Below are 19,511 nucleotides of genomic sequence, written 5' to 3'. Positions count from 1 at the left end.
TGTTCAGGAAGGAAAGAAGGATCGAGGAGAAAAATAAAAAGTATCTGGGCTGCTGCTATGGTCTCTTCTCTCTGTTTTATTTTAGATCAGTAAGCAAAGACCCTTCCCTGACAGCTTCCTATCTACCCTGAAACCAGGGTGTTGATTAGAGGACGTAGTTTAGGCCTGGAGACTTCAGGTAGATTTTCAACTTCTTTGAGCTTCTTTTTGTTTGTTTGGATGCATTTATAGCAGAAAATAATAACTATTATAAGTTGTCATGGCATGAACTCTGACCCAGGAAAATGGTAGTTTCCTCTTATGGATGGGGAGAGGACTCTTGGAACAAGTCTTGGGGAGGGCCCAGAAACAGACTCCATGAGCCTGCATCCTGGGACATCCCCAAATACCACCCTACTTCTTCATCCAGTGAAATGTGGTGAATAAATACATAAGAACTTGTGCAAGGCTTGGCACTGGATAGGCACTGTGTAGGATAAACCTCACTTCCACCCTCTTCTCTGAGTGTATCTTTCAGATGCAAATCAACATTTCCATTTCTAAGGCTAATGTTGGACTCAGAATAAGGGATCAGAAGGGGACAACATCCCAGACAGGACTCTCACTTAGGAACAGGTGGGACTCTACCAGCCGGACTTGGAGGAACCCCTCCACTCAAGATAAACATCCACCTGTTTGTTTCTGTGCCATGAACAGGGTTCTATGGTTATGTCTTGATGAATTTGCGTTGTGAAAAGTGCCTGAAGTTATTCATGAGCTAGTTACACTCTTTGTTAATGATTTTATAAAATGCTTAAGAAATCATCTCTAATTGACCAACATTTATATTTTAATTTATGGAAGTGCCTGAAACCAGCACTAACTGCTTGGCAATCCTTACACTTGGCAGCCTGCACAGGACTGACAGACATTAGGAAAACACAAAGGCTCAGGAGTGTGGGTAGCCTCTGACCATGCTGTACCTTTCATTTCTTTAAAACTTAAAAACAACAACAACCAGCACCACAACAGCAACATTATTCTATGTTCAACCGTGTTTTTTTTTGAGTGTTGCTTCCTCACCACTTCTGTTAAGTGATGCACAAGGTGTTAGATGCTGAGCGTAACTTTCAGACCTGATTATTGAAAGCAGTATGGCTCCGCTTCTTGTAGGGATGCATTTATGCTGTGGGTCAAATCATCACCCACTCTACTGCCTGGAATGACAGCCTTAGAAAATGTATTTGAGTAATCATCCAGAACAGCACCTTTGAAATGAACTGTTATTTATTAAATTGAAATATAGCTGATTTACAATGTGTGTTAGTTTCAGGTATACAGCAAAGTGATTCATTCATATATATATATATATATATATATATATATATATATATATATATTTATATTTATATTTATATTTATATATATTCTTTTTCAGATTCCTTTCCCATATGGGTTCTTACAAAATATTGAGTATACTTCCTGGTGCTATATAGTGGGTCCTTGTTGGAATTAATCTCATAAGTAACATTTGGAAAAAGCAAAATGATGTGTTGGAAAACATCATGGCTTGACAGAAGTGATGGTTTCCTTAAAAAACACGATTATGTTTCACATCCCAAATTTGTATCAAGTATTGCTTTCTATTTATTCTCCACAGGCACACCTACCTTCCACCCAACCCCAGACATGCAGTGCATCCTCTGGTCCATCTCCCTCGCTTTGACATACTATTTCCTCTAGAAAACCCCACTTTTTTCCTCTCATCCATGTACCTAACTTTTATGTGTTCTTCAGGACTCCAATTCAGGGTTTAACACCCCAGGTGAGCCTCCTGTGATTTTTCTAGTTTTATGTCATATGCATATCCTTTCACAGCATTTCTCTTCCCTGTATTGTAATGGCTTTATTGTTCTGGGTTGCACCAATGGCTGTGCATGTCTTGGGAGAAAAGCTGAGTCTTTCTTCTCTGGGTCAGTGTTAATATCACCATTCCTGACCCATCAAGGGGCTTGGATCTTTATCCGCCATGTGTCAATGGAGGGTCTGCTCTGGCGAGCTCCTCACTGGGCCCCAGGATATGTAAAGAAATGAGCAGAAGCTCCTTGATACAGGGAAGTAATAGCCCTTAGTGACACTGTCACCAACTAGGTAACAAATCACAAATCGTGACACAATATTTCTGTAAATTGGCATCACTTTATATCATCAGGATCTGTGGTCCTCAAAAACTTTTAAAAAAATGTCCAAAACACATACAACTAACCTTAGTTCCAAATATTGTAAAATTGTAAGTGTCATGATCAAAAGCTTCTAAAAGCAATTGGATCATAAAAAGGAAACAAAATTTACAAAGCCTCCTCATCCCAAATACTTTAAAGACTAATTACAATGTTGAATTCTAATGACTATGGCCTTCAAACCCCATAAATCATACACAAATAAGAGGAGAGAGTTTTTAAATGGAAGTAAACTCTAATTGGGTCTCAGAAGAAAGGAAAACAGATCTTTAGTAGCGCGATGAAATCTCCAAACACATAAAGCATTGGCCAGTGTCTCCTATGGAATTTTGTGGTCTGTGTGTTTTATACATGCTGTAAAGACTAAATTCAGAGGACAAGCCTGAACCACAGGAACTTGTTTGGTTTCATTCATACATATCAACTGACAAATACAAAATTGAACTCCTAATTTCAGAATTTTATGTATTTTTCTTTTGTTGAAAAAAGGCTGACATTACATGATGCCGGTAATAGGGAACCAGTGGATCTGGACAGAATGCCATGGATGAGGGATAGTTGGTCTGAATTTACTCCCAGTAATGGGACTCTTTTTCTATGCAAATGACTTTTCAGTTAAAGGTGAGAGATTGTGAAATATTTTGTGCAAACGAAAACAGAAAGCCTAAAATAGAAGAAGATATTTGTTGCTTCTGAAGGTTCTTAGAATAAGGCTGTATGAAGTAAACCACAACCCATCACCAAATAGACTGGAAGATTTTGTACCTGTTTATGACTTCCTCTGAGAGTTTTCAAGGTTGTTTTTGAATAAGAAATGAATCGAACCCCAGAAAACCATCAGAGCTGAGTGGATCTGAGAATGCCCAACACATTGCAGTTGCTGACTCATGAGAAATTCTCAATGAGCTGAGAATATTTTCTTTAGGGTAACTGATACTTTTCGGTTCTAATCTGTCCTCACCTTGCCAAAGATAGAAACTCGGGAGAATAACCATAATGTTTAACTTTGCCATGATAATGGACTTTATCTTCCATGGAGTGTGCAATTCTTTTAAGTGTAAACTTTCTTTTTTTCAAAGAATCTAAAAAATATGGACGGTTTTTTGTTTTTTTTGGAGACATCTCATGAAATTTAGCATCCAATTGTGCATGTGGTGATATGAGAACAAGCTCTGTACTACTGAGTTTGGCTTCAGAATGGCCACAAATTTTTTTTTATGTTTTCTCTGTGAAGTCTAACTAAACGGGATCAGAATACAGACATATGCCTTCATCTAAATGGGTTTTATTAGATGATTTATCTTCATAAGGTGGGTGTAAGGAAGAGATGCAGAGTGTGGATGATACCCTTCCATGCTTGTGAGGTTATGGGAAATGCAGATCACAATCAGATTAGAAGAAAAGTCTACATGAAATGGCTGAGATTTAAATGTCCACCCAAGTTAGGCAAACTAAATTGTCCTCATATGTACAATTAGCATAAAATAATAATGTGTATGACATATTTTTGAGGTCTAAAGATGAAATATGAGAAAAACATTTAAGACAATCCCTAGAACAAAATGGGCAACAAATGATATTTTAATAATACTGATTATAACAGTAACAATAGCTAATATTTATAGCTATAGCAATGATAATTATTAAAATTATTTTTATCAACCCTTAAATAATTGCTTGCATTATATATGTTTAAGCATGGATGAGATAAAGGGAATAAATTTCATATATCACTGAAAATACCTATTCTTTCATTCATTTTATTAAAAAAAATCAATAAATATTTATTGAACCCCTTCCACCCAATTAAGTGCTAAGCATTTTTCTTGACACTGAGAATCTCCCAGGGAAAAATACAGGTAAAGTTCTGTTACCATGGAGCTTTCAATTTAAATGGGGGATGAAAATCACTGAACAAGTTGAAAAATGTACAAATTAATAAATGAGTAGATTGGTGATAAATACTATAGAAATAGCTATTTGAAAGGCCAGGCCCTTTTGACAATGTCTGGCCAAAATATACAGTAATAAATGTTTTTACATAGTGACTCAGCATGTAGATCTGAAACAATATTTTCCCTACATATGGTGGCTGATATTTATGTTTTCTGTTCTAGATTCTTCTATTTTATTAAATCTCTGCCCGTATACATTCTAATGGAGGGAAATAGACAATACGTCATAAATGTAACAAGAAGTAAAATGTTACAAGATGATAAGCTCTATGGGAAAAGAAAAAAGAGCAGGGTAAAGGAATCAGAGATAGTATGAGTGAGGTTGGGATCTTGCAGTTTTTAACATGGTCATCAGAGAAGAACTCTTGAAACCAGTGATATTTGAGCAAAGACATGAAGGAGTCAGGGATGAGGTGGAGGAGCCTTGTGAGTACCCAGAGAAGATCATTCCAGACAGAGAACAGGAAATGCAAAGTCTGAAACAGAGATGTGCTTGTTCTCTGGGAACTGGTAAGGAAAGCATTGTGGCTGAGCCCCAGAGATGAGGAGGAATATAGTAGATGGTGAGGAGAGAGAGGTAATGAAGACCTTAGGACCTTATAATCACAACAAAGATACTGCCTTCTAGCTGGGCATATATCTGGAAAAGAAAAAAAATTCTAATTTTGAAAAGATACATGCACCCCAGTGTTCATAGCAGCACCATTTACAATAGCCAAGGCATGGAAGCAACCTAAGTGTCCATTGACAGATGAATGGATAAAGAAGATGTGGTACATATGTACAATGGAATATTACTCAGCCACAAAAAAGAATGAAACAATGTCATTTGCAGCAACATGGATGGACCTAGAGATTATCATACTAAATGAAGTAAGCCAGACAGAGAAATACAAACACCATATAATATCACTTATATGTACCAAAAAAAGATACAAATGAACTTATTTACTCTTTTTCTTATTAAAACAGAAATAGACTCACAGACATAGAAAACAAACTTATGGTTACTAAAAAAAAAAAGGAAAAGGCAGGGAGGGATAAATTATGAGTTAGGGATTAACATACATACACTACTGTATATAAAATTGATAAACAACAAAGACCTACTGTGTAGCACAGAGAACTACATTCAGTGTTCAATACCTTGTGATATATAGTGGAAAAGAATCTTAAAAAGAATTAAATTTATATACTTATATATATATATGTATATGAATCACTTTGCTGTATACCTGAAATTAATGCAACATTGTAAATTAACTATATTTTAATAAAGAAAACCAAAGATGTTGCCTTCTACACTGGGAAAGATGGAGACCCACTGGAGGACATTGAGCAGAGGAGTGGTTGGTTTTCTTTATGCATTAACAGGATTGCTTGAGATGCTCTGGGGAGAATAGACTACAAGGGGTTAGAATAGAAGAAAAGTAGTTAGGAGACTATTGAAACAGTCTGGGTTAGAAATGTTGGTTGACTGGTTGAGTTGATTGGTAATAGTGGAATTGGTGGGGAGTCAAAGAAGTGGTGAGACTCAGGATATATTTTGAAGGGTGGGGGACCAAATTATGTCATACCCTATTAGACATAAGTTATGAGAAAAAGACACCAGAGAGGAATCCAAGATTGTTTGGATGAGTACCTGTATGTATAGGATTGTCGGTGCTTAAGTTGGGAAGAGTCATTGAAAGAACCAATTTGAAAGAGGTCATGAGTTCAGTCCTGGGCATATTAAGTTTGAGGTGTCTATTAGCCAACCAAGAAGAGAGATAGTTAAATAGAGGAGTCTGGAGTTGAGGGTAGAAGACCAGGCTGGAGATATAAATTTGGATATTGGTCTGCATTTAGATAGTATACCGGGTTCAGCTGTGTCCCCCCATAACTGATGTCCACCCAGAACCTCAGAATGTGAACTTATTTGGAAATAGAGTCTTAATAGATTTAATTAGTTAAGATGAAGTTATGCTGGATTAGAGTGTACCCTGAATCCAATCACTGGTGTCCTTATAAGAAGAGGGAGATAAGGATACAGAGACTCAGAGACACATAGAGACACACAGAGGGATGAAGACATGTAACATGACAATAGAGGCAAAGATTGGAATGATGCAGCTGCAAGCCAAGGAACATCAAGGATTGCCAAGAGCTACCAGAAACTAGGAGGAGACAAGGAAAGATTTTCCCCTAGAGCATTTGGCGGAAATATGGACCTGCTGAGACTTTGATTTCAAACTTCTAGCATCCAGAGCAATGTGCTACAGTGGACATAAGAAACCACAAAGATGGTATTTGGAGCCATAACACTGGATGAGATTGTCAAGGCAGTGAGTGTTGATAGAGAAGTCCACAGGCTGAGCCCTGGGACTGCAACATTAAGAGGACAAGGAGAAATAGTGGACTCAGAAATGAGGGAAAAGGAGGGGCCAGTGAAGTGGGAAGAAAATTAGGAGAGAGTAATGTTCTCAAAGGCAGTTGAAACTTTTATAAAAGAGAAGAGAGTGATTGGGTACAAGGCTGGTGAAAATAAATTGGAGTTTATGAATGGAAAATTTGATTTAGCAACATGAAAGTCATTGATGATTTGGCAATAGAAGTTTTGATGGAGACCCTGGGATAAAATCTTACTGGAAAGTGTTTAAAAGCAAATGGAAAAGAGCAATAGGATTCAGGAAGTATAACATGATGCCTCAGGAGTTGCATCATAAGGCAGAAGAGAGTAGAGAAATATGGCCATGGCTAACATTAAGAAAGTTGAAGAAGTTTCCTTTTATTCCACTGAAACTGGAAAAAAAATGCTAATGGGAATGATGACATAGAGAGGAAGAAAAGTTGTAAAGAAAGGGAGTATTGCTTGAGTGATGTCTTCAAACAGGTGAGAAGAATAAGTAGTGCCTACGATGACATTAGATAATCATGGACAGTTCATATAAGTCAATAGAAAGGAAGGCAAACCATACAGGCTCAGAAATTGATCTGATAATAAATATGGTGGCAGAAGTTTCTGGGAGTTTTGCTCTGATTGCTTCAGTTTTATTAGGGAAGCAGGAGTCAAGGTCATTGGCTGAGATGGGGGAAGGAGAAGGTAAGTTGGAGATCTGAGGAAAGAAGAAAAGCCATTAAGTAGTTATCTAAGTCAGTGAATGGACTTAGGAAATACAACGAGGTTGAGAGGACACAAGAAAGCCCCACTTGAAGTTGATCATGAATAATTTAAAATGGCTATAAGCCATTAAATTAAATGGCTATAAGCAATTTGCAGGGTTTATATTTTTTGGTACCAGCTAAACCTTGCAGAGGTACAGTAAAGGTTGGATTTTAGCAGCTATGGTTTTGCCAAGCAAATATCTTCATTCAATAAAGTATGAGTGGGCCAAGGGAATTGAGAGTTTATACAAGAAGAGGGTCATGGTGATGCACCAGCAATTTGAGTTGGGTAAAGAGAGAAGAGAGAACGTTAAGGGGTTGAGGAATACTGAGTATTTGGTGAGATTAATCCTTATACTAAGGATTGTGGGATATACGGTAGCTCTATTTTTAGTTTTATTAAGGAACCTCCATACTCTTCTCCATAGTGGCTGCACCAATTTACATTCCCACCAACTGTGTAGGAGGTTCCCCTTCTCTCCATACCATCTCCAGCATTACTATTTGTAGACTTTTTAATGATGGCCATTCTGACTGGTGTGATGTGATACCTCATTGTAGGTTTGATTTGCATTCCTCTAATTATTAGCATTGTTGAACATTTTTCCATGTTCCTGTTGGCCGTCTGTATTCTTATTTGGAGAAATGTCTGTTTAGACCTTCTGCTCATTTTGTTGTTGTTGTTGTTACCACATAATCAAGCAATTCCACTCCTGAGAATATATCTGGAGAAAAGTATAATTCGAAAAGATACATGCACCCCAATTTTCATTGCAACACTGTTTCCAATAGCCAAGACATGGAAGCAACCTAAATGTCCATTGACAAATTAATGGATAAAGAATATATGGTACATATATACAGTGGACTATTAGCCATAAAAAGAATGAAATAATGCCATTTGCAGCGACGTGGATGGACCTAGAGATTATCATACTAAGTGAAGTAAGTCAGATGGAGAAAGACAAATATCATATGATGTCATTATATGTGGAATCTAAAAAACTAATATAAATGAAATCTATGAAACAAATATAGACTCACAGACAGAGAAAACAACTTTATGGTTACCAAAGTGGAAGGGGAGGAGAGATAAATTAGGAGTTTGGGATTAACATACACACACTACTTTATATAAAATAGATAAAAAACAAGGACCTACATATAGCACAGGGAATTATACTTAATATCTTGTAATAATCTATAAGGGAAAAGAATCTGAAAAAGAACATATATATATATATATATATATATATATATATATATATATATATATATCACTTTGCTGTACACTTGAAACTAACACAACATTGTAAACCAATGATAATTCAATTAAAAAAGAAAAAGAAAAAGAAAAAGGATTGTGGGAATCCAGGGTTTAGATGAAGGGAACCCGAAAAGGAGAAGATTGCAGTCAGACATGCTTGTAATTGGAATTACAGAGAGGCTGCAGTTAGTAATAACAGATACTGAATTTTGATACTGAGTCCATGATGTACTAATCAATCATGACTAACAGTTTGGAAAACATTTTTAGGAGGAGGTATTGAGATAGGGGTACATGGATACATGAGGAATCACTGCATGGGTCACATTTGGCCCATGAATAAAGAGGGCATTTCTGGCAAATATCTGTAAGAGGAACATTCCACGTGGAGAGAAAAGCAGCTGTAAAGACTCTAAGGCAGGTGTGGACTTGGCACGTTAGGGGAACACAAAGTAGGTCAACAGTAGCTGGAGTTTAGTGAATGAGGGCAAGTGTAGAATGAAATAAGTTCATATAGGACGTTAGAGAAAGAATTTGGATTTTATTCTAAGTGCATTAGGGTGTCATTAAAACATTTTAATTAATGACATCAGATTTACCCTTTAAAAAGCTTATTTTGACTTCTGTGTATAGAATGGAGGGGTGTGAGGGAAAAGAGAGTTAAGACTAGAATCTGGGAAGTCAGTTCAGATGTGTTACAATGTTCCAGGTGAGAGATGGTGATGGATGGATGACGGTGTGGTGGTGGAGCTGGAAAGAGGTGTAGAGATGCAGGATTTACTTTGTAGAGACCAGAGAGCTGCTGATGACTTGGATGTGTAGCATGTATATCTGGTAGAGGAAATGAACAAAGTAAGAATGACTCCTAGAGTTTTGGCCTAAGCAACCAGAGGATGGATCAGACAGTGAAGATAGAAGAGGAGCTAGTTGGTAAGGATGATCTGGTTAGCAGACACTAAAGGCTGCATAAGTCTGTAATTGATGTTAACTGATGAGGATTGGACGGGAATCAACATGTAAAAGAGCTCCTTCTTTCAAAGTCAAATGATAAAGCAAGAAACTGACATGCTCTATTAACAGAAATATAAGAATGGACTCCTGTTCCATAGTGGTACTCCAACACTTCATGGGTTTTTCCATTGATGTTTGTGGGAGCTGGTATATTTGTCTTCCCTTTTAGATCTGACATGGACACTGGGTACCCAGGCTAATTTTCTTTAAATATCACTTTGTATAAATCAGCCCAGTCACAATGTCTTTAGAGTCCTTTATGGGGTCCCTCTTTACAAGAATAAGTCCAAATTCTTTGTCCTTCTAATACAAGCCTTCTCCATGTGGCTTCTCTCTTTATTACCACTCTCTTCCAAGTTCTAGGGTTTTAGTTTTTCCATCTTTCAAAATGAGGAGGTTGTTTGGGTGAATATGTGCCAAGATTCTCATCAGCCCTACTGGCCTATGGGTCTACACTTCAAGCATGGTAAAATTCAGACACATTGCTCTGCTTATATCTCTACAGCTACATAAGCATAGTACTTTTTTTTTCTTTTTTGCCTAATCCAGTTCTACCTTCTTCAATAAACTTCTTTCTCTGAAACACTGTTTCTCATTACCTCAACCCTGTAAGTGCTCATTGTCTTCACTATTTTGAATTCACAAAACATGTATCTATATTGTCTATCAAATCACACACCTTTCCCTTTGCCCAGCCATCCACTTCTCTATTCATCAACTCATCCATCTATTTGACCAGACATGTCTTCGGAGGCAACATGATCTAGTGGGGGGAACATATACTTTAAAATTCTATACTCTTGGGTTTGAATCCCATTTCATTATGAATATCATTACTATTATTTTTATTATTATGTTTTACTTGTAGAGCAGTTTACTCCACTGAAATTCTACTTTCTAATCTGAGAATCTGATAAAAAATATCTTTAGTACCAGATTAAAAACCTAATGTATATGTATAGCTGATTAACTTTGTCATACAGCAGAAACTAACACACCATAGTAAAGCAATTATCCTCCAATAAAGAAGGTAAAATAAATATATATATATATATAATCTAATACATGATAGTCATATAAGCAGACAAGTATGACCTTGCTTTTGCCTGCTTCAGATTATGAACTCCTTAAAGATAGAATTATAACATTATAACTATTTGTTAATTTATTATCTGACACAGAGTAGACATTGAATAATTGCTAGTTTATAATGTTGATGAAGTGATAATAACATTCTCCAGAGTGGCCATTTTATTCAACAAGTGACTTTGGGTTACTTGAGATAGCAGACCCTGTGTTATTCTCTATAGACACAAAGATAAATAAGCACCTATTCCTCCTAGAGAAGCTTACGTTCAAGGAGAAAGACAAGCAAAGAATGATACACTGAGGTTGTTACTAAAAGTGAGCACAGTGACAATATAGGAAGGAAAGATACTATCAGTTTTGGGAGCAAGTGGAGACCTAGGTCACATCAGGTGGATCTTAATGAAGGAGAAGTGGTTGTCATAGAGATAAGGAGGCAGGGGTGGTCCCAGAGGAAGAAAAAGTGCACAAAGGCAAGGAGGAGCATTATTTGGGGGATGTTATTTGGGATAGTTCAGGTGTGATTCAGTTATGAAAAATATGTATGTGGTAAAGTTGGAAGGTAAGAAAAGGACTTTGCATGTCAGGCTAAGCAGTTGGAATGTTTCATGTAAAATTAAGGAGCCTTGGAATTTTTTAAGCAGTAGAATCACATGGACAAGTAAGTCTATGTTAGAATACTCACACTAATGACAGTATGGAAGACAGACTAGTGTAGGAAAACTGGCAAAGTGGGAACACATAAAACACAACAAAGTGATGTTCTTGAAAAAACAGGTGTGAGAATCTTTCTCCTAAGGCCCAAATTGAGACGCTGAACTAGATATATAGTTGGAATTTCCAATTCTGAGTTTCTAGTCCATAATTTTCATCTTCTCATGAGTAAGTGATTGTCAAGAAGAATATAAATAGTAAAATAGTTTGCTAAAAGGGATAGAGTTATCATTTGTAGAGTATTAGAGCAGCTTTGAATATAGATCTACCAGAGAAACACAGGGAGAAGCCATGTGAAGAAAAAAGAAGCACTTGGAGTGATGAATTTACAAGCCTAGGAACACAAACATACACCAGAAGCTCAGAGGAAGCAAGGAAGAATCCTAGCCTAGAGCCTTTGAGAGAACAGTTCAGACTTCTAGCCTCCAGAATTTGACACAATAAATTTATGTTGTTTTGAAAAGAAGGAAGGGAGGAAGGAAGGAAGGAAGGAAGGAAGAAGGGAGGGAAGGAAGGAAGGAGGGAAGGAGGGAGGGAAGGAAAGAAGGAAGGGGAAATAAGCAAGTAAATAGACAGCACAACCCAATACATGTTAGGCTAGAAGTGAGCACAGGATCTATAGAAGCAGAAGAGGGAACCTTGGAGAAGCCAGGTAAGGCTTCCTGGAAGAGGTAACCTGGTGCTTACTTTTGGAGTTTGAGTAGGAATAAGCTTAAAGGGAAAAGTCAAAGTGGAAGACTGTTCTTGGCTGAGGTGAACACATGGGACCCTGTGTTCCATGGGAAAACCATGCTCTTTAGAGTTAACTAGATTTCGTTTCTGAGTCCATCACTTACTATGAATGATGAAAAGTTATTCCTCCCTGCACCTCTGTTCCTTCATCAATCAAATGGAGGAAGGAACAAAAAATTGTTCTAGATGAAAGAGGAGTCATAAGCAGGAACTCAAGCATAATAGAAGCTGAGGGGTGGTAACTTTGTCCAGAAAATAATAAGGAAGTTTAACAGAATATGACTACATCCTCTTTGATTTAAAGTAGATTCCTTATCATTGTGTTTAAATACATTTTTTTTTGGAATCAGATTTCTCTTCAACATTTTTTAAATGACATTGATAATACCTGTTGCATAGTTCTAAAAATGATGATATGGATTTTGCCTGGAGACCTAAAAAAGTGAGGCTAGATACAGCTAGAGTGCTCCAATATTAATAAGAGCCATTAAAACGTTTACAGCATAGTTGCTGGTGACCAAAGGTTATTCCGTTATATGTATGTTTATTCCAGGAGCATATTTGGAAAAGTCTTAACTGGGGCTCAAATCAATTGTCTAATTTCCACACCGTGAGCATTTTATTTCAGCCCATATTCACACACCTGCAAATGCATGCCCTTTATAATGTAGCAATGTCAACATATACTAACAGAAAAAAAAAAAGAAATGGAGAACACACAGGAGGGGATACATTATAGTTCCCTGAATAAATTGTAGTGAACACCTGTCTAAGACCATCCTTTTGTTGTTGTTGTATTTTATTAGATTCAGAGCAACTTCCCTCTGTTCCCTGTCTATTAGACTATAAACTTGCAAAGTTTACCATTATGTTAAACAGTTTTGGAGACAAAGGTAGCAGTGGGAGACTCTAGGGAGGAAATGGAAGCAGACAGATGAATCATAAAAAGGGGATAGAAGAGGGCTTTAGGGCAATGAACTTTTTGGGGTCCCGGGTAATGCCATCCAAGAAGCTGACAGTAACCTCATGACACCAGAATATACACTAGAAGGAGAGACATGCCTCTTTGTTCACTGACCAATCAGCTGAATACAAAGCTGAGGGGAAGGTGATCAATGAGCCTCTGGCCCTGACTGTCACCATCTCACCCCAGTGCCTCCTATAAGACTAGAGTCAGCCCTTAATGGTGTCAAACTTACGTTGAAAAGCCATGGATTGGCTTTCTCCTCCTAGGAGCTGTGTGACAATGAGTTAGCAAGAGGTTTCAGGAGCTCTTCTTAGGGTACTTAGGGAGTCACTGATTGCATCAAACCTCCTAAGAAGGTGAGATCAATATCTGTAGAGCTCTAGATGAGGTGTTTTAGACCTACACTGGAATGCTGGGAAAGATATAGAATAAATACCTTGACAGGGTCCTGGTTGAGACTACTGACATCTAAGATGGATGGTTGCTAGGCAGGTGTTGGTAAAGATGTATAAAATGGAAGTGATTTCTATAATGGATAGGTACATACAGAATGTGAGTATGAATGACCCACATAGTAGGATGGTAAGAGAGTCCCAAATAACTTCAAGGAATGTGGTCCTTATCACCATGCCTGACACGTAATTATCACATGCTAATTCATTTTATTGGGTTGAATTATATATTAAAAACCCAAGTTCTTAGAACTAGAAGGAGCCAGAAAGAGCATGCCAGCCACCATCCCACTAGTTCACAAGATGGGCCCTTTCCCTTCCCCTGGCAGGCCTCTTGCCCCATGTCTGGTCTCTTCTCTGCACAAAATATGCTACTGCTAGGGAGCTATGATAAGATTTTTTTTTTTTTATGATTAGTTTTTAAGTGAGAAAATACAACCCCAATGGAAATTGATGATGATCAGAACCAAAAGGAAAGGAGGAATGAAGGAAACCAAGATTAGCAGTAGGGAGCTTCTGCTATTGGCTGACTGTCATGTAATTGCCTCATTACCCCAAGTTATTCTCTTCTATTATGCCTAGATTACTTTACAATCTTATTTCACATTACATACTCTGAAATTCCAGGAAGGCAATTAGGAAGAAAGGGAGTTCTAGGAAATGGTAGGAACTGAAGAGATCATGGGAAAAGATTTTACCTTATTAAAGTTTTCACAATCCACTTACAAAATAGACTTGTGGTTGTTTTATTTTCCAAACTGGTATTTTAGTTTCTGATAACACACACACATACACACACATACATGCACACACACGCACACACAAAAGTATTTCAGCTATACTCAGGATTTTTAATATGGACCTAGATGCTATAGTCACAAGATATGTAATACCTTTTAAAAATGTGAATAATGAAAAGATTGAGACGTAGGTCCCTAGAAAACAGTCACAATCAATTAAAAGACAATCTGATCATATTTTTGCATTTTTGGCTCCTATCTTTAATTGTAATGTCTAATGTTTGTCTTTCAAGGAAGCTTACAAGTTCGCTACCAGCTAAGCAAGGAAGAAACCCATGTATTCACCATCGATACAGAGAACTTTGCCAATGGAAGACTGCACCACCTGAAGATTAACCGAGAGGGCAGAGTGTTTACCATTCAGGTACCTTACTTCCCTTCTTCTCATTCAGCCAAATGTGCCTTTGGTGCTCAATACAACTTTTCTGAGCTTCGACCCCGAGCCAACTGTGCAGCCAAGTTCTGGGGACAGGTAAAAACCACACTCAGCCCTAGCCTTTGGAGAATTAGAATAGTGGTCCTCAGGGTGCATCCCCCTCATCAGCATCAGTCTCACTTGGGACCTTGTAAGAAATACTAATTTGGGGGCTCCACGTCAGATCTACTTAATCAGAAACTTTTTTGTGGGGAGGGGGAGCAGGTGATGCTGATGCCTGTTCAGTTTTGATAACCCCTGAACTGTAGCATAATGAGGGAATCACAAGGGATGGGTAAAGGCTGTGGAAGGAGTGTGCACAGGTGATACAGGAGCATGGATGAGGGCACCCACCTCATCTGGGCATCAGGTACGGGTAACCGTGAACAACAAGGAGGGGAGGTTAGGGGCACTGACCCCCCACCCACTCAGAAACTTGTGTATAAGTTATAGGTGGCGCTCACTGTCTTCAGTTCCTCTGTATCCACAGTTCCCCATCTGTGGATTCAACCAATGGAGGATCCCGTAGTACTGTTGTATAATATTTACCATTGAAAAAATTCCTCGTATAAATGGACCTGCACAGTTCAAACACATGTTGTCCAAAGATCAGCAGTACTTACATTCTGGAGGAAGTTAGGAGTAAATTGAGTCTTGATGTTGATTTCGAATTGGCTGGGTGGGGAAGAAAGAGGCAGAGGGTCCCAGTGAGCCCCTGCAAAACTGTCTGAAAGAGCAGAGTGTGTCAGGTACGCCACAGAATTCCCAGGGGAGCATCAGGCAATAGTGGATCGCAATAGAAAATAGGCAGGGTCCAGACCATCCCCCTTTAGAATCATGACCTCAGGTGAACTCTTAAATCTGCCCAGAAATCACCCCTTAGTCTTTGTTAATTCATCCATTCTCCTGATCTCCTAGATGGCAATTTTAAACTTCCCCTCTCTCCTTAGACCGCCGACAATTGCAATTCAATCTTCACTCTTGGTAGATGACTTCATTTCCTTCTTTCTGTGAAAGAATGTAGCATTCAGAAGAGAACATCCTCACACTCTCAGCACATTTCTCCACCTACTTCCATCTGTGTCTGTGCACCTCTTTCCCTCTTGTTGCTGAAAACGAACAGCTAATGGCTCTAGCAAATACCTGACCAATCACTTGTGGGCCAGATCTCATACCTAGTGGACAGCATCACTGCAGCATTACCCTCCCCACCTTTCTTTACAGCATTTTCCCAGCTCTACTTAATGGCTTCCCAAAGCATAAAGCATGCAAGTATTACAGGCATTAAAGAAAACCAAAAAACATGAACAAAAAAGTACGGTGTCGAGAGGGAAGGAAAACTCACTCTCTTATCTGACTCCATGTACTGCCCCATTTTCTCTTTCAGTTTATTGCCCAGTTCCTTGGAAATATTGATTATAGGCTTGTTCTCCAAATTTTTTCTTCCTTTTTCTTAAACCTACCCAATGAAGGTTTGTCACTGAGCGGCCACAAAATCACACTTCTCAAGAGAACAGTGGCCGGATCTTGCCGAATCCAATGGTTTTTTCCTCATTTGTCTTTCACTGGCATTTGACACAGTGACCTTTTCTTTTGTATATGTTCTTTTCCATTATGGTTTATTACAAGATATTGAATATAGTTCCCTGTGCTATACAGCAGGACCTTGTTGTTTATCTATTATATATATAGTAGTGTCTTTATGTTAATCTCAACCTCCCAATTTATCCCTCCCCCACTCCCTTTCCCCTTTGGTAACCATAAGTTTGTTTTCTATGTCTGTGAGTCTGTTTCTGTTTCATAAATAAGTTCATCTGTATCATTTTTTAGATTCCACATATGAATGATATCATATGACATCTTTCTTTCTCTGTCTGGTTTACTTCACTTAGTTTGATAATCTCTAGGTCCATCCATGTTACTGCAAATAACATTATTTCATTCTTTTTTATGGCTGGGTAATATTACATTGTATGTATATATCACATATTCTTTATCTGTTCATCTGTCGCTGGACACTTCAATTGCTTCCCTGTCCTGGCTATTGCAGATAGTACTGTTATGAACATTGGGGTTCATGTATGTTTTCTAATTAGAGTTTTCTCTGGATATTTGCCTGGGAATGGGATTGCTGGATCACATGGGTTGCCTTTAATTGACATACCCCTGTGCCTCTTTTTGTTCCCCTACAGCCTCTTCTGAACACAGCAACCCGAGTGATCCTATTAAAACTTTAGTCAAATCGTGACACTCTTCTGTCCAGAACCCTTCCATGGTTTCCTTTCTTATGCAGAGTAAAGCCAAAGATCTTGCAGTGGCTTAAGAGCACCTCCATGACTGCACACACCTTGCTCGCTTCCTGCTGTGACTTCTCTGATCTCACCTATTCCTGTCCCCTGTGTAACTCCACTCAGGCCACTCTGGCCTGCTTGCTATTTCCAGAGCTCTTGAATATGCTTGAGTTTGCTTTGCCTAGAACACGATTGTTCATGTATCTACATTGCTTACCTGTACTTGTACTTCCTTCAGGACTTCACTCAAAATTTGACTCAAGGATGTCATCTTTGAGTGCCTTATTTAATACAGCAATCCAGCTCCTTGACTTCAATCCTAAACCACTTAATCACTAGCATCCGATACAACTTATCTATTTATCTAATTTCTTGTCCTATCTCTCTCCTCTAGAATGTAAGCTTCATGAGGACAGGGATTCTTGTTTATTTTCATTACCATGGAACCCCCAATTTATCAAGCAGTGTCTCACATATAGCAGATCCTTAATAAATATTTTTGACCTAGGTGAATTAATTCCACAAGGCTTATGTGGAGAAGATTAAAATAGCCCTGTGGAGAGGGGAAGGCAAACCACTGGATCTTAGGCAGGGAAAGTGGCATGGGTAGGCTTTTGTTTCCCGAGGCTCACTGTGATTGCTCCATGGAAATACACATTTGGGAGCCATGAGATATAGGATGGAGACCAAGCAGGAAGAGAAGATAAGGTCCTCAACTAGTGCAGTGGGGTAGCCAATGAGAGGAAGACTTGAGAAAGGTCTGAAAGGAACGTCAGTAGCCTTAGGTGACTGTCTGGATATGGATTATGGGATAAGTCAAGACTGAATATTCGTTTTTCTGATTCGGGGGAAGTTCAGGAGTCCTTGGCAAATATAGGACACAATCACAATTCCTGAGTGATTATAATTTAATGGACTCACCTCTAGTATTGACTCTTGAAAGAAGAGTTAAAAGTCTTTGGGTTGAGGCTGGATTAGAGGACAAAGGAGGTGGAAATGATGACATCTTTTTTGAACATGTCTTGACTGAGGCCTTGATGGGACATCTAGGCTGCATGCTGGTGGGCATTTGCATATATGACCCCTTCTCTTTTTCTTTCTATTTCCTGTCTTCTTTCTGCAAACACAAGGCACAAATAGGGCAGCAAGAGAATAATGGAGTACTCCCTTCTCTTCTCCATCTCAAGGGTTCCCACCAATCAATCAATAGTCAATGATAAGCACATATCAGTGGAAGACATACCATTTCCAAAGCACAGAAGTAGCAGAAAAAAATGGAGATGGAGAGTTTCTTTGTTTTTTAACTTTAAATCAAGTTACTGACACAGTCACATGACATACTTGTCTCTGTTACACTCCCAGCCCCCCTTGCCCTATCTCTTCTCCTTCCTCCCGACTTAGAACAAGCCTTCCCTGGCAGTCCAGTGGTTAGGACCCTGTGCTTTCGCTGCCGAGGGCGCAGGTTCAGTCCCTGGTTGGGGAACTAAGATCCTGTGTATCTTGCGCAGCCAACTTTAAAAAGCAACAACAACAAAACCCAAAACAACAACAAAAAATAATAGAAAAGAAAAGGAACAAGCTATTTAGTAAAAACAGAAAGGGGTAAGCTACTACTCCATCTCAGTCTCAGGCATTACTCAGAACCAGTTATAAAAAGAGGGCAGATGGTTAGCACTATACTTAGCCAGCCAGAGGCCTCCAGTAGCTAAGAACAGACTCTCCTACAAGGTATCATCTTGAGTTGCTAATCCTTCTCCTCTCTGCTCTGTGTGACTCTAGGAAGGAGTCCTTAGGGACCAGGGCTGCAGACAAGAGTGGGAAATCCTGGTGATGATTTGAGAATTGTTATTTGGCCAGTCATTTCTAAGGCTCAGGTGTCCCGACCCGTGCCCTGGTGGTGGAGGTAATCTACAGGGTCCCTACTTAAAATATATTAATGTCATTAAACAGATTAACCCAGGTTATCAAAATGCCAGCACAATTACAAGCTGTAAAGAAGGAGGAGGCCCAGCATTTTCAATCCATGGAGTTAATGTCTTCCTTTGAGAGGTGAAGACCCTGAGATCAAGAGATGGATCCCTAGTGTGGGACAGGCTTGGGTGTAAATCCCAGCTCCATCACTTATGCTCTGGGATCTTAGATGGGTTATGCACATTTCTGAGGTACAGTCTATTTATCCATAAAAAAAGTTTGAGTGTTGTAGGGATGGGCTGGGGTACAAATGTAGCTGAGCTCAGTCGGTTCTGGTAAAGGTTCTGTGAAAGATCATAATTAAAGGACCAAGCACAAAGCTTGGTGTCTAGGGATCACAAAAAAAAAGAAAGAAAGAAAAAAGAAAAAAAGAAAAACATTTGTTCAATTTCCCTCCTTTTCTCGTCACACTTAATGACTTGACAAGACCACTGTGCATCCTTGATTCTGAGATTAACAAAGCTTCTCGAGGCCAGATTAAAAATTT

The 19,511-nt window shown here is 38.6% G+C and overlaps 1 protein-coding gene across 1 annotated transcript in view; it reads left to right on the top strand.

Moving 5' to 3' along the window:
- CNTNAP5 (contactin associated protein family member 5) overlaps positions 1-19,511 on the top strand; it is a 914,769-nt gene that overhangs the window by 844,793 nt on the left and 50,465 nt on the right. Inside the window, exon 20 of the mRNA XM_060106110.1 lies at positions 14,581-14,711. Within this exon, the coding sequence (XP_059962093.1) occupies positions 14,581-14,711 (131 nt within the window). The remainder of the gene's footprint in view (positions 1-14,580; positions 14,712-19,511) is intronic.

Source organism: Mesoplodon densirostris, chromosome 8 (genome assembly GCF_025265405.1).
Source record: "Mesoplodon densirostris isolate mMesDen1 chromosome 8, mMesDen1 primary haplotype, whole genome shotgun sequence".
Taxonomy (NCBI): domain Eukaryota; kingdom Metazoa; phylum Chordata; class Mammalia; order Artiodactyla; family Ziphiidae; genus Mesoplodon; species Mesoplodon densirostris.
Note: the sequence above shows the minus strand (reverse complement) of the source record. Positions and strands in the feature narration are given on the sequence as shown.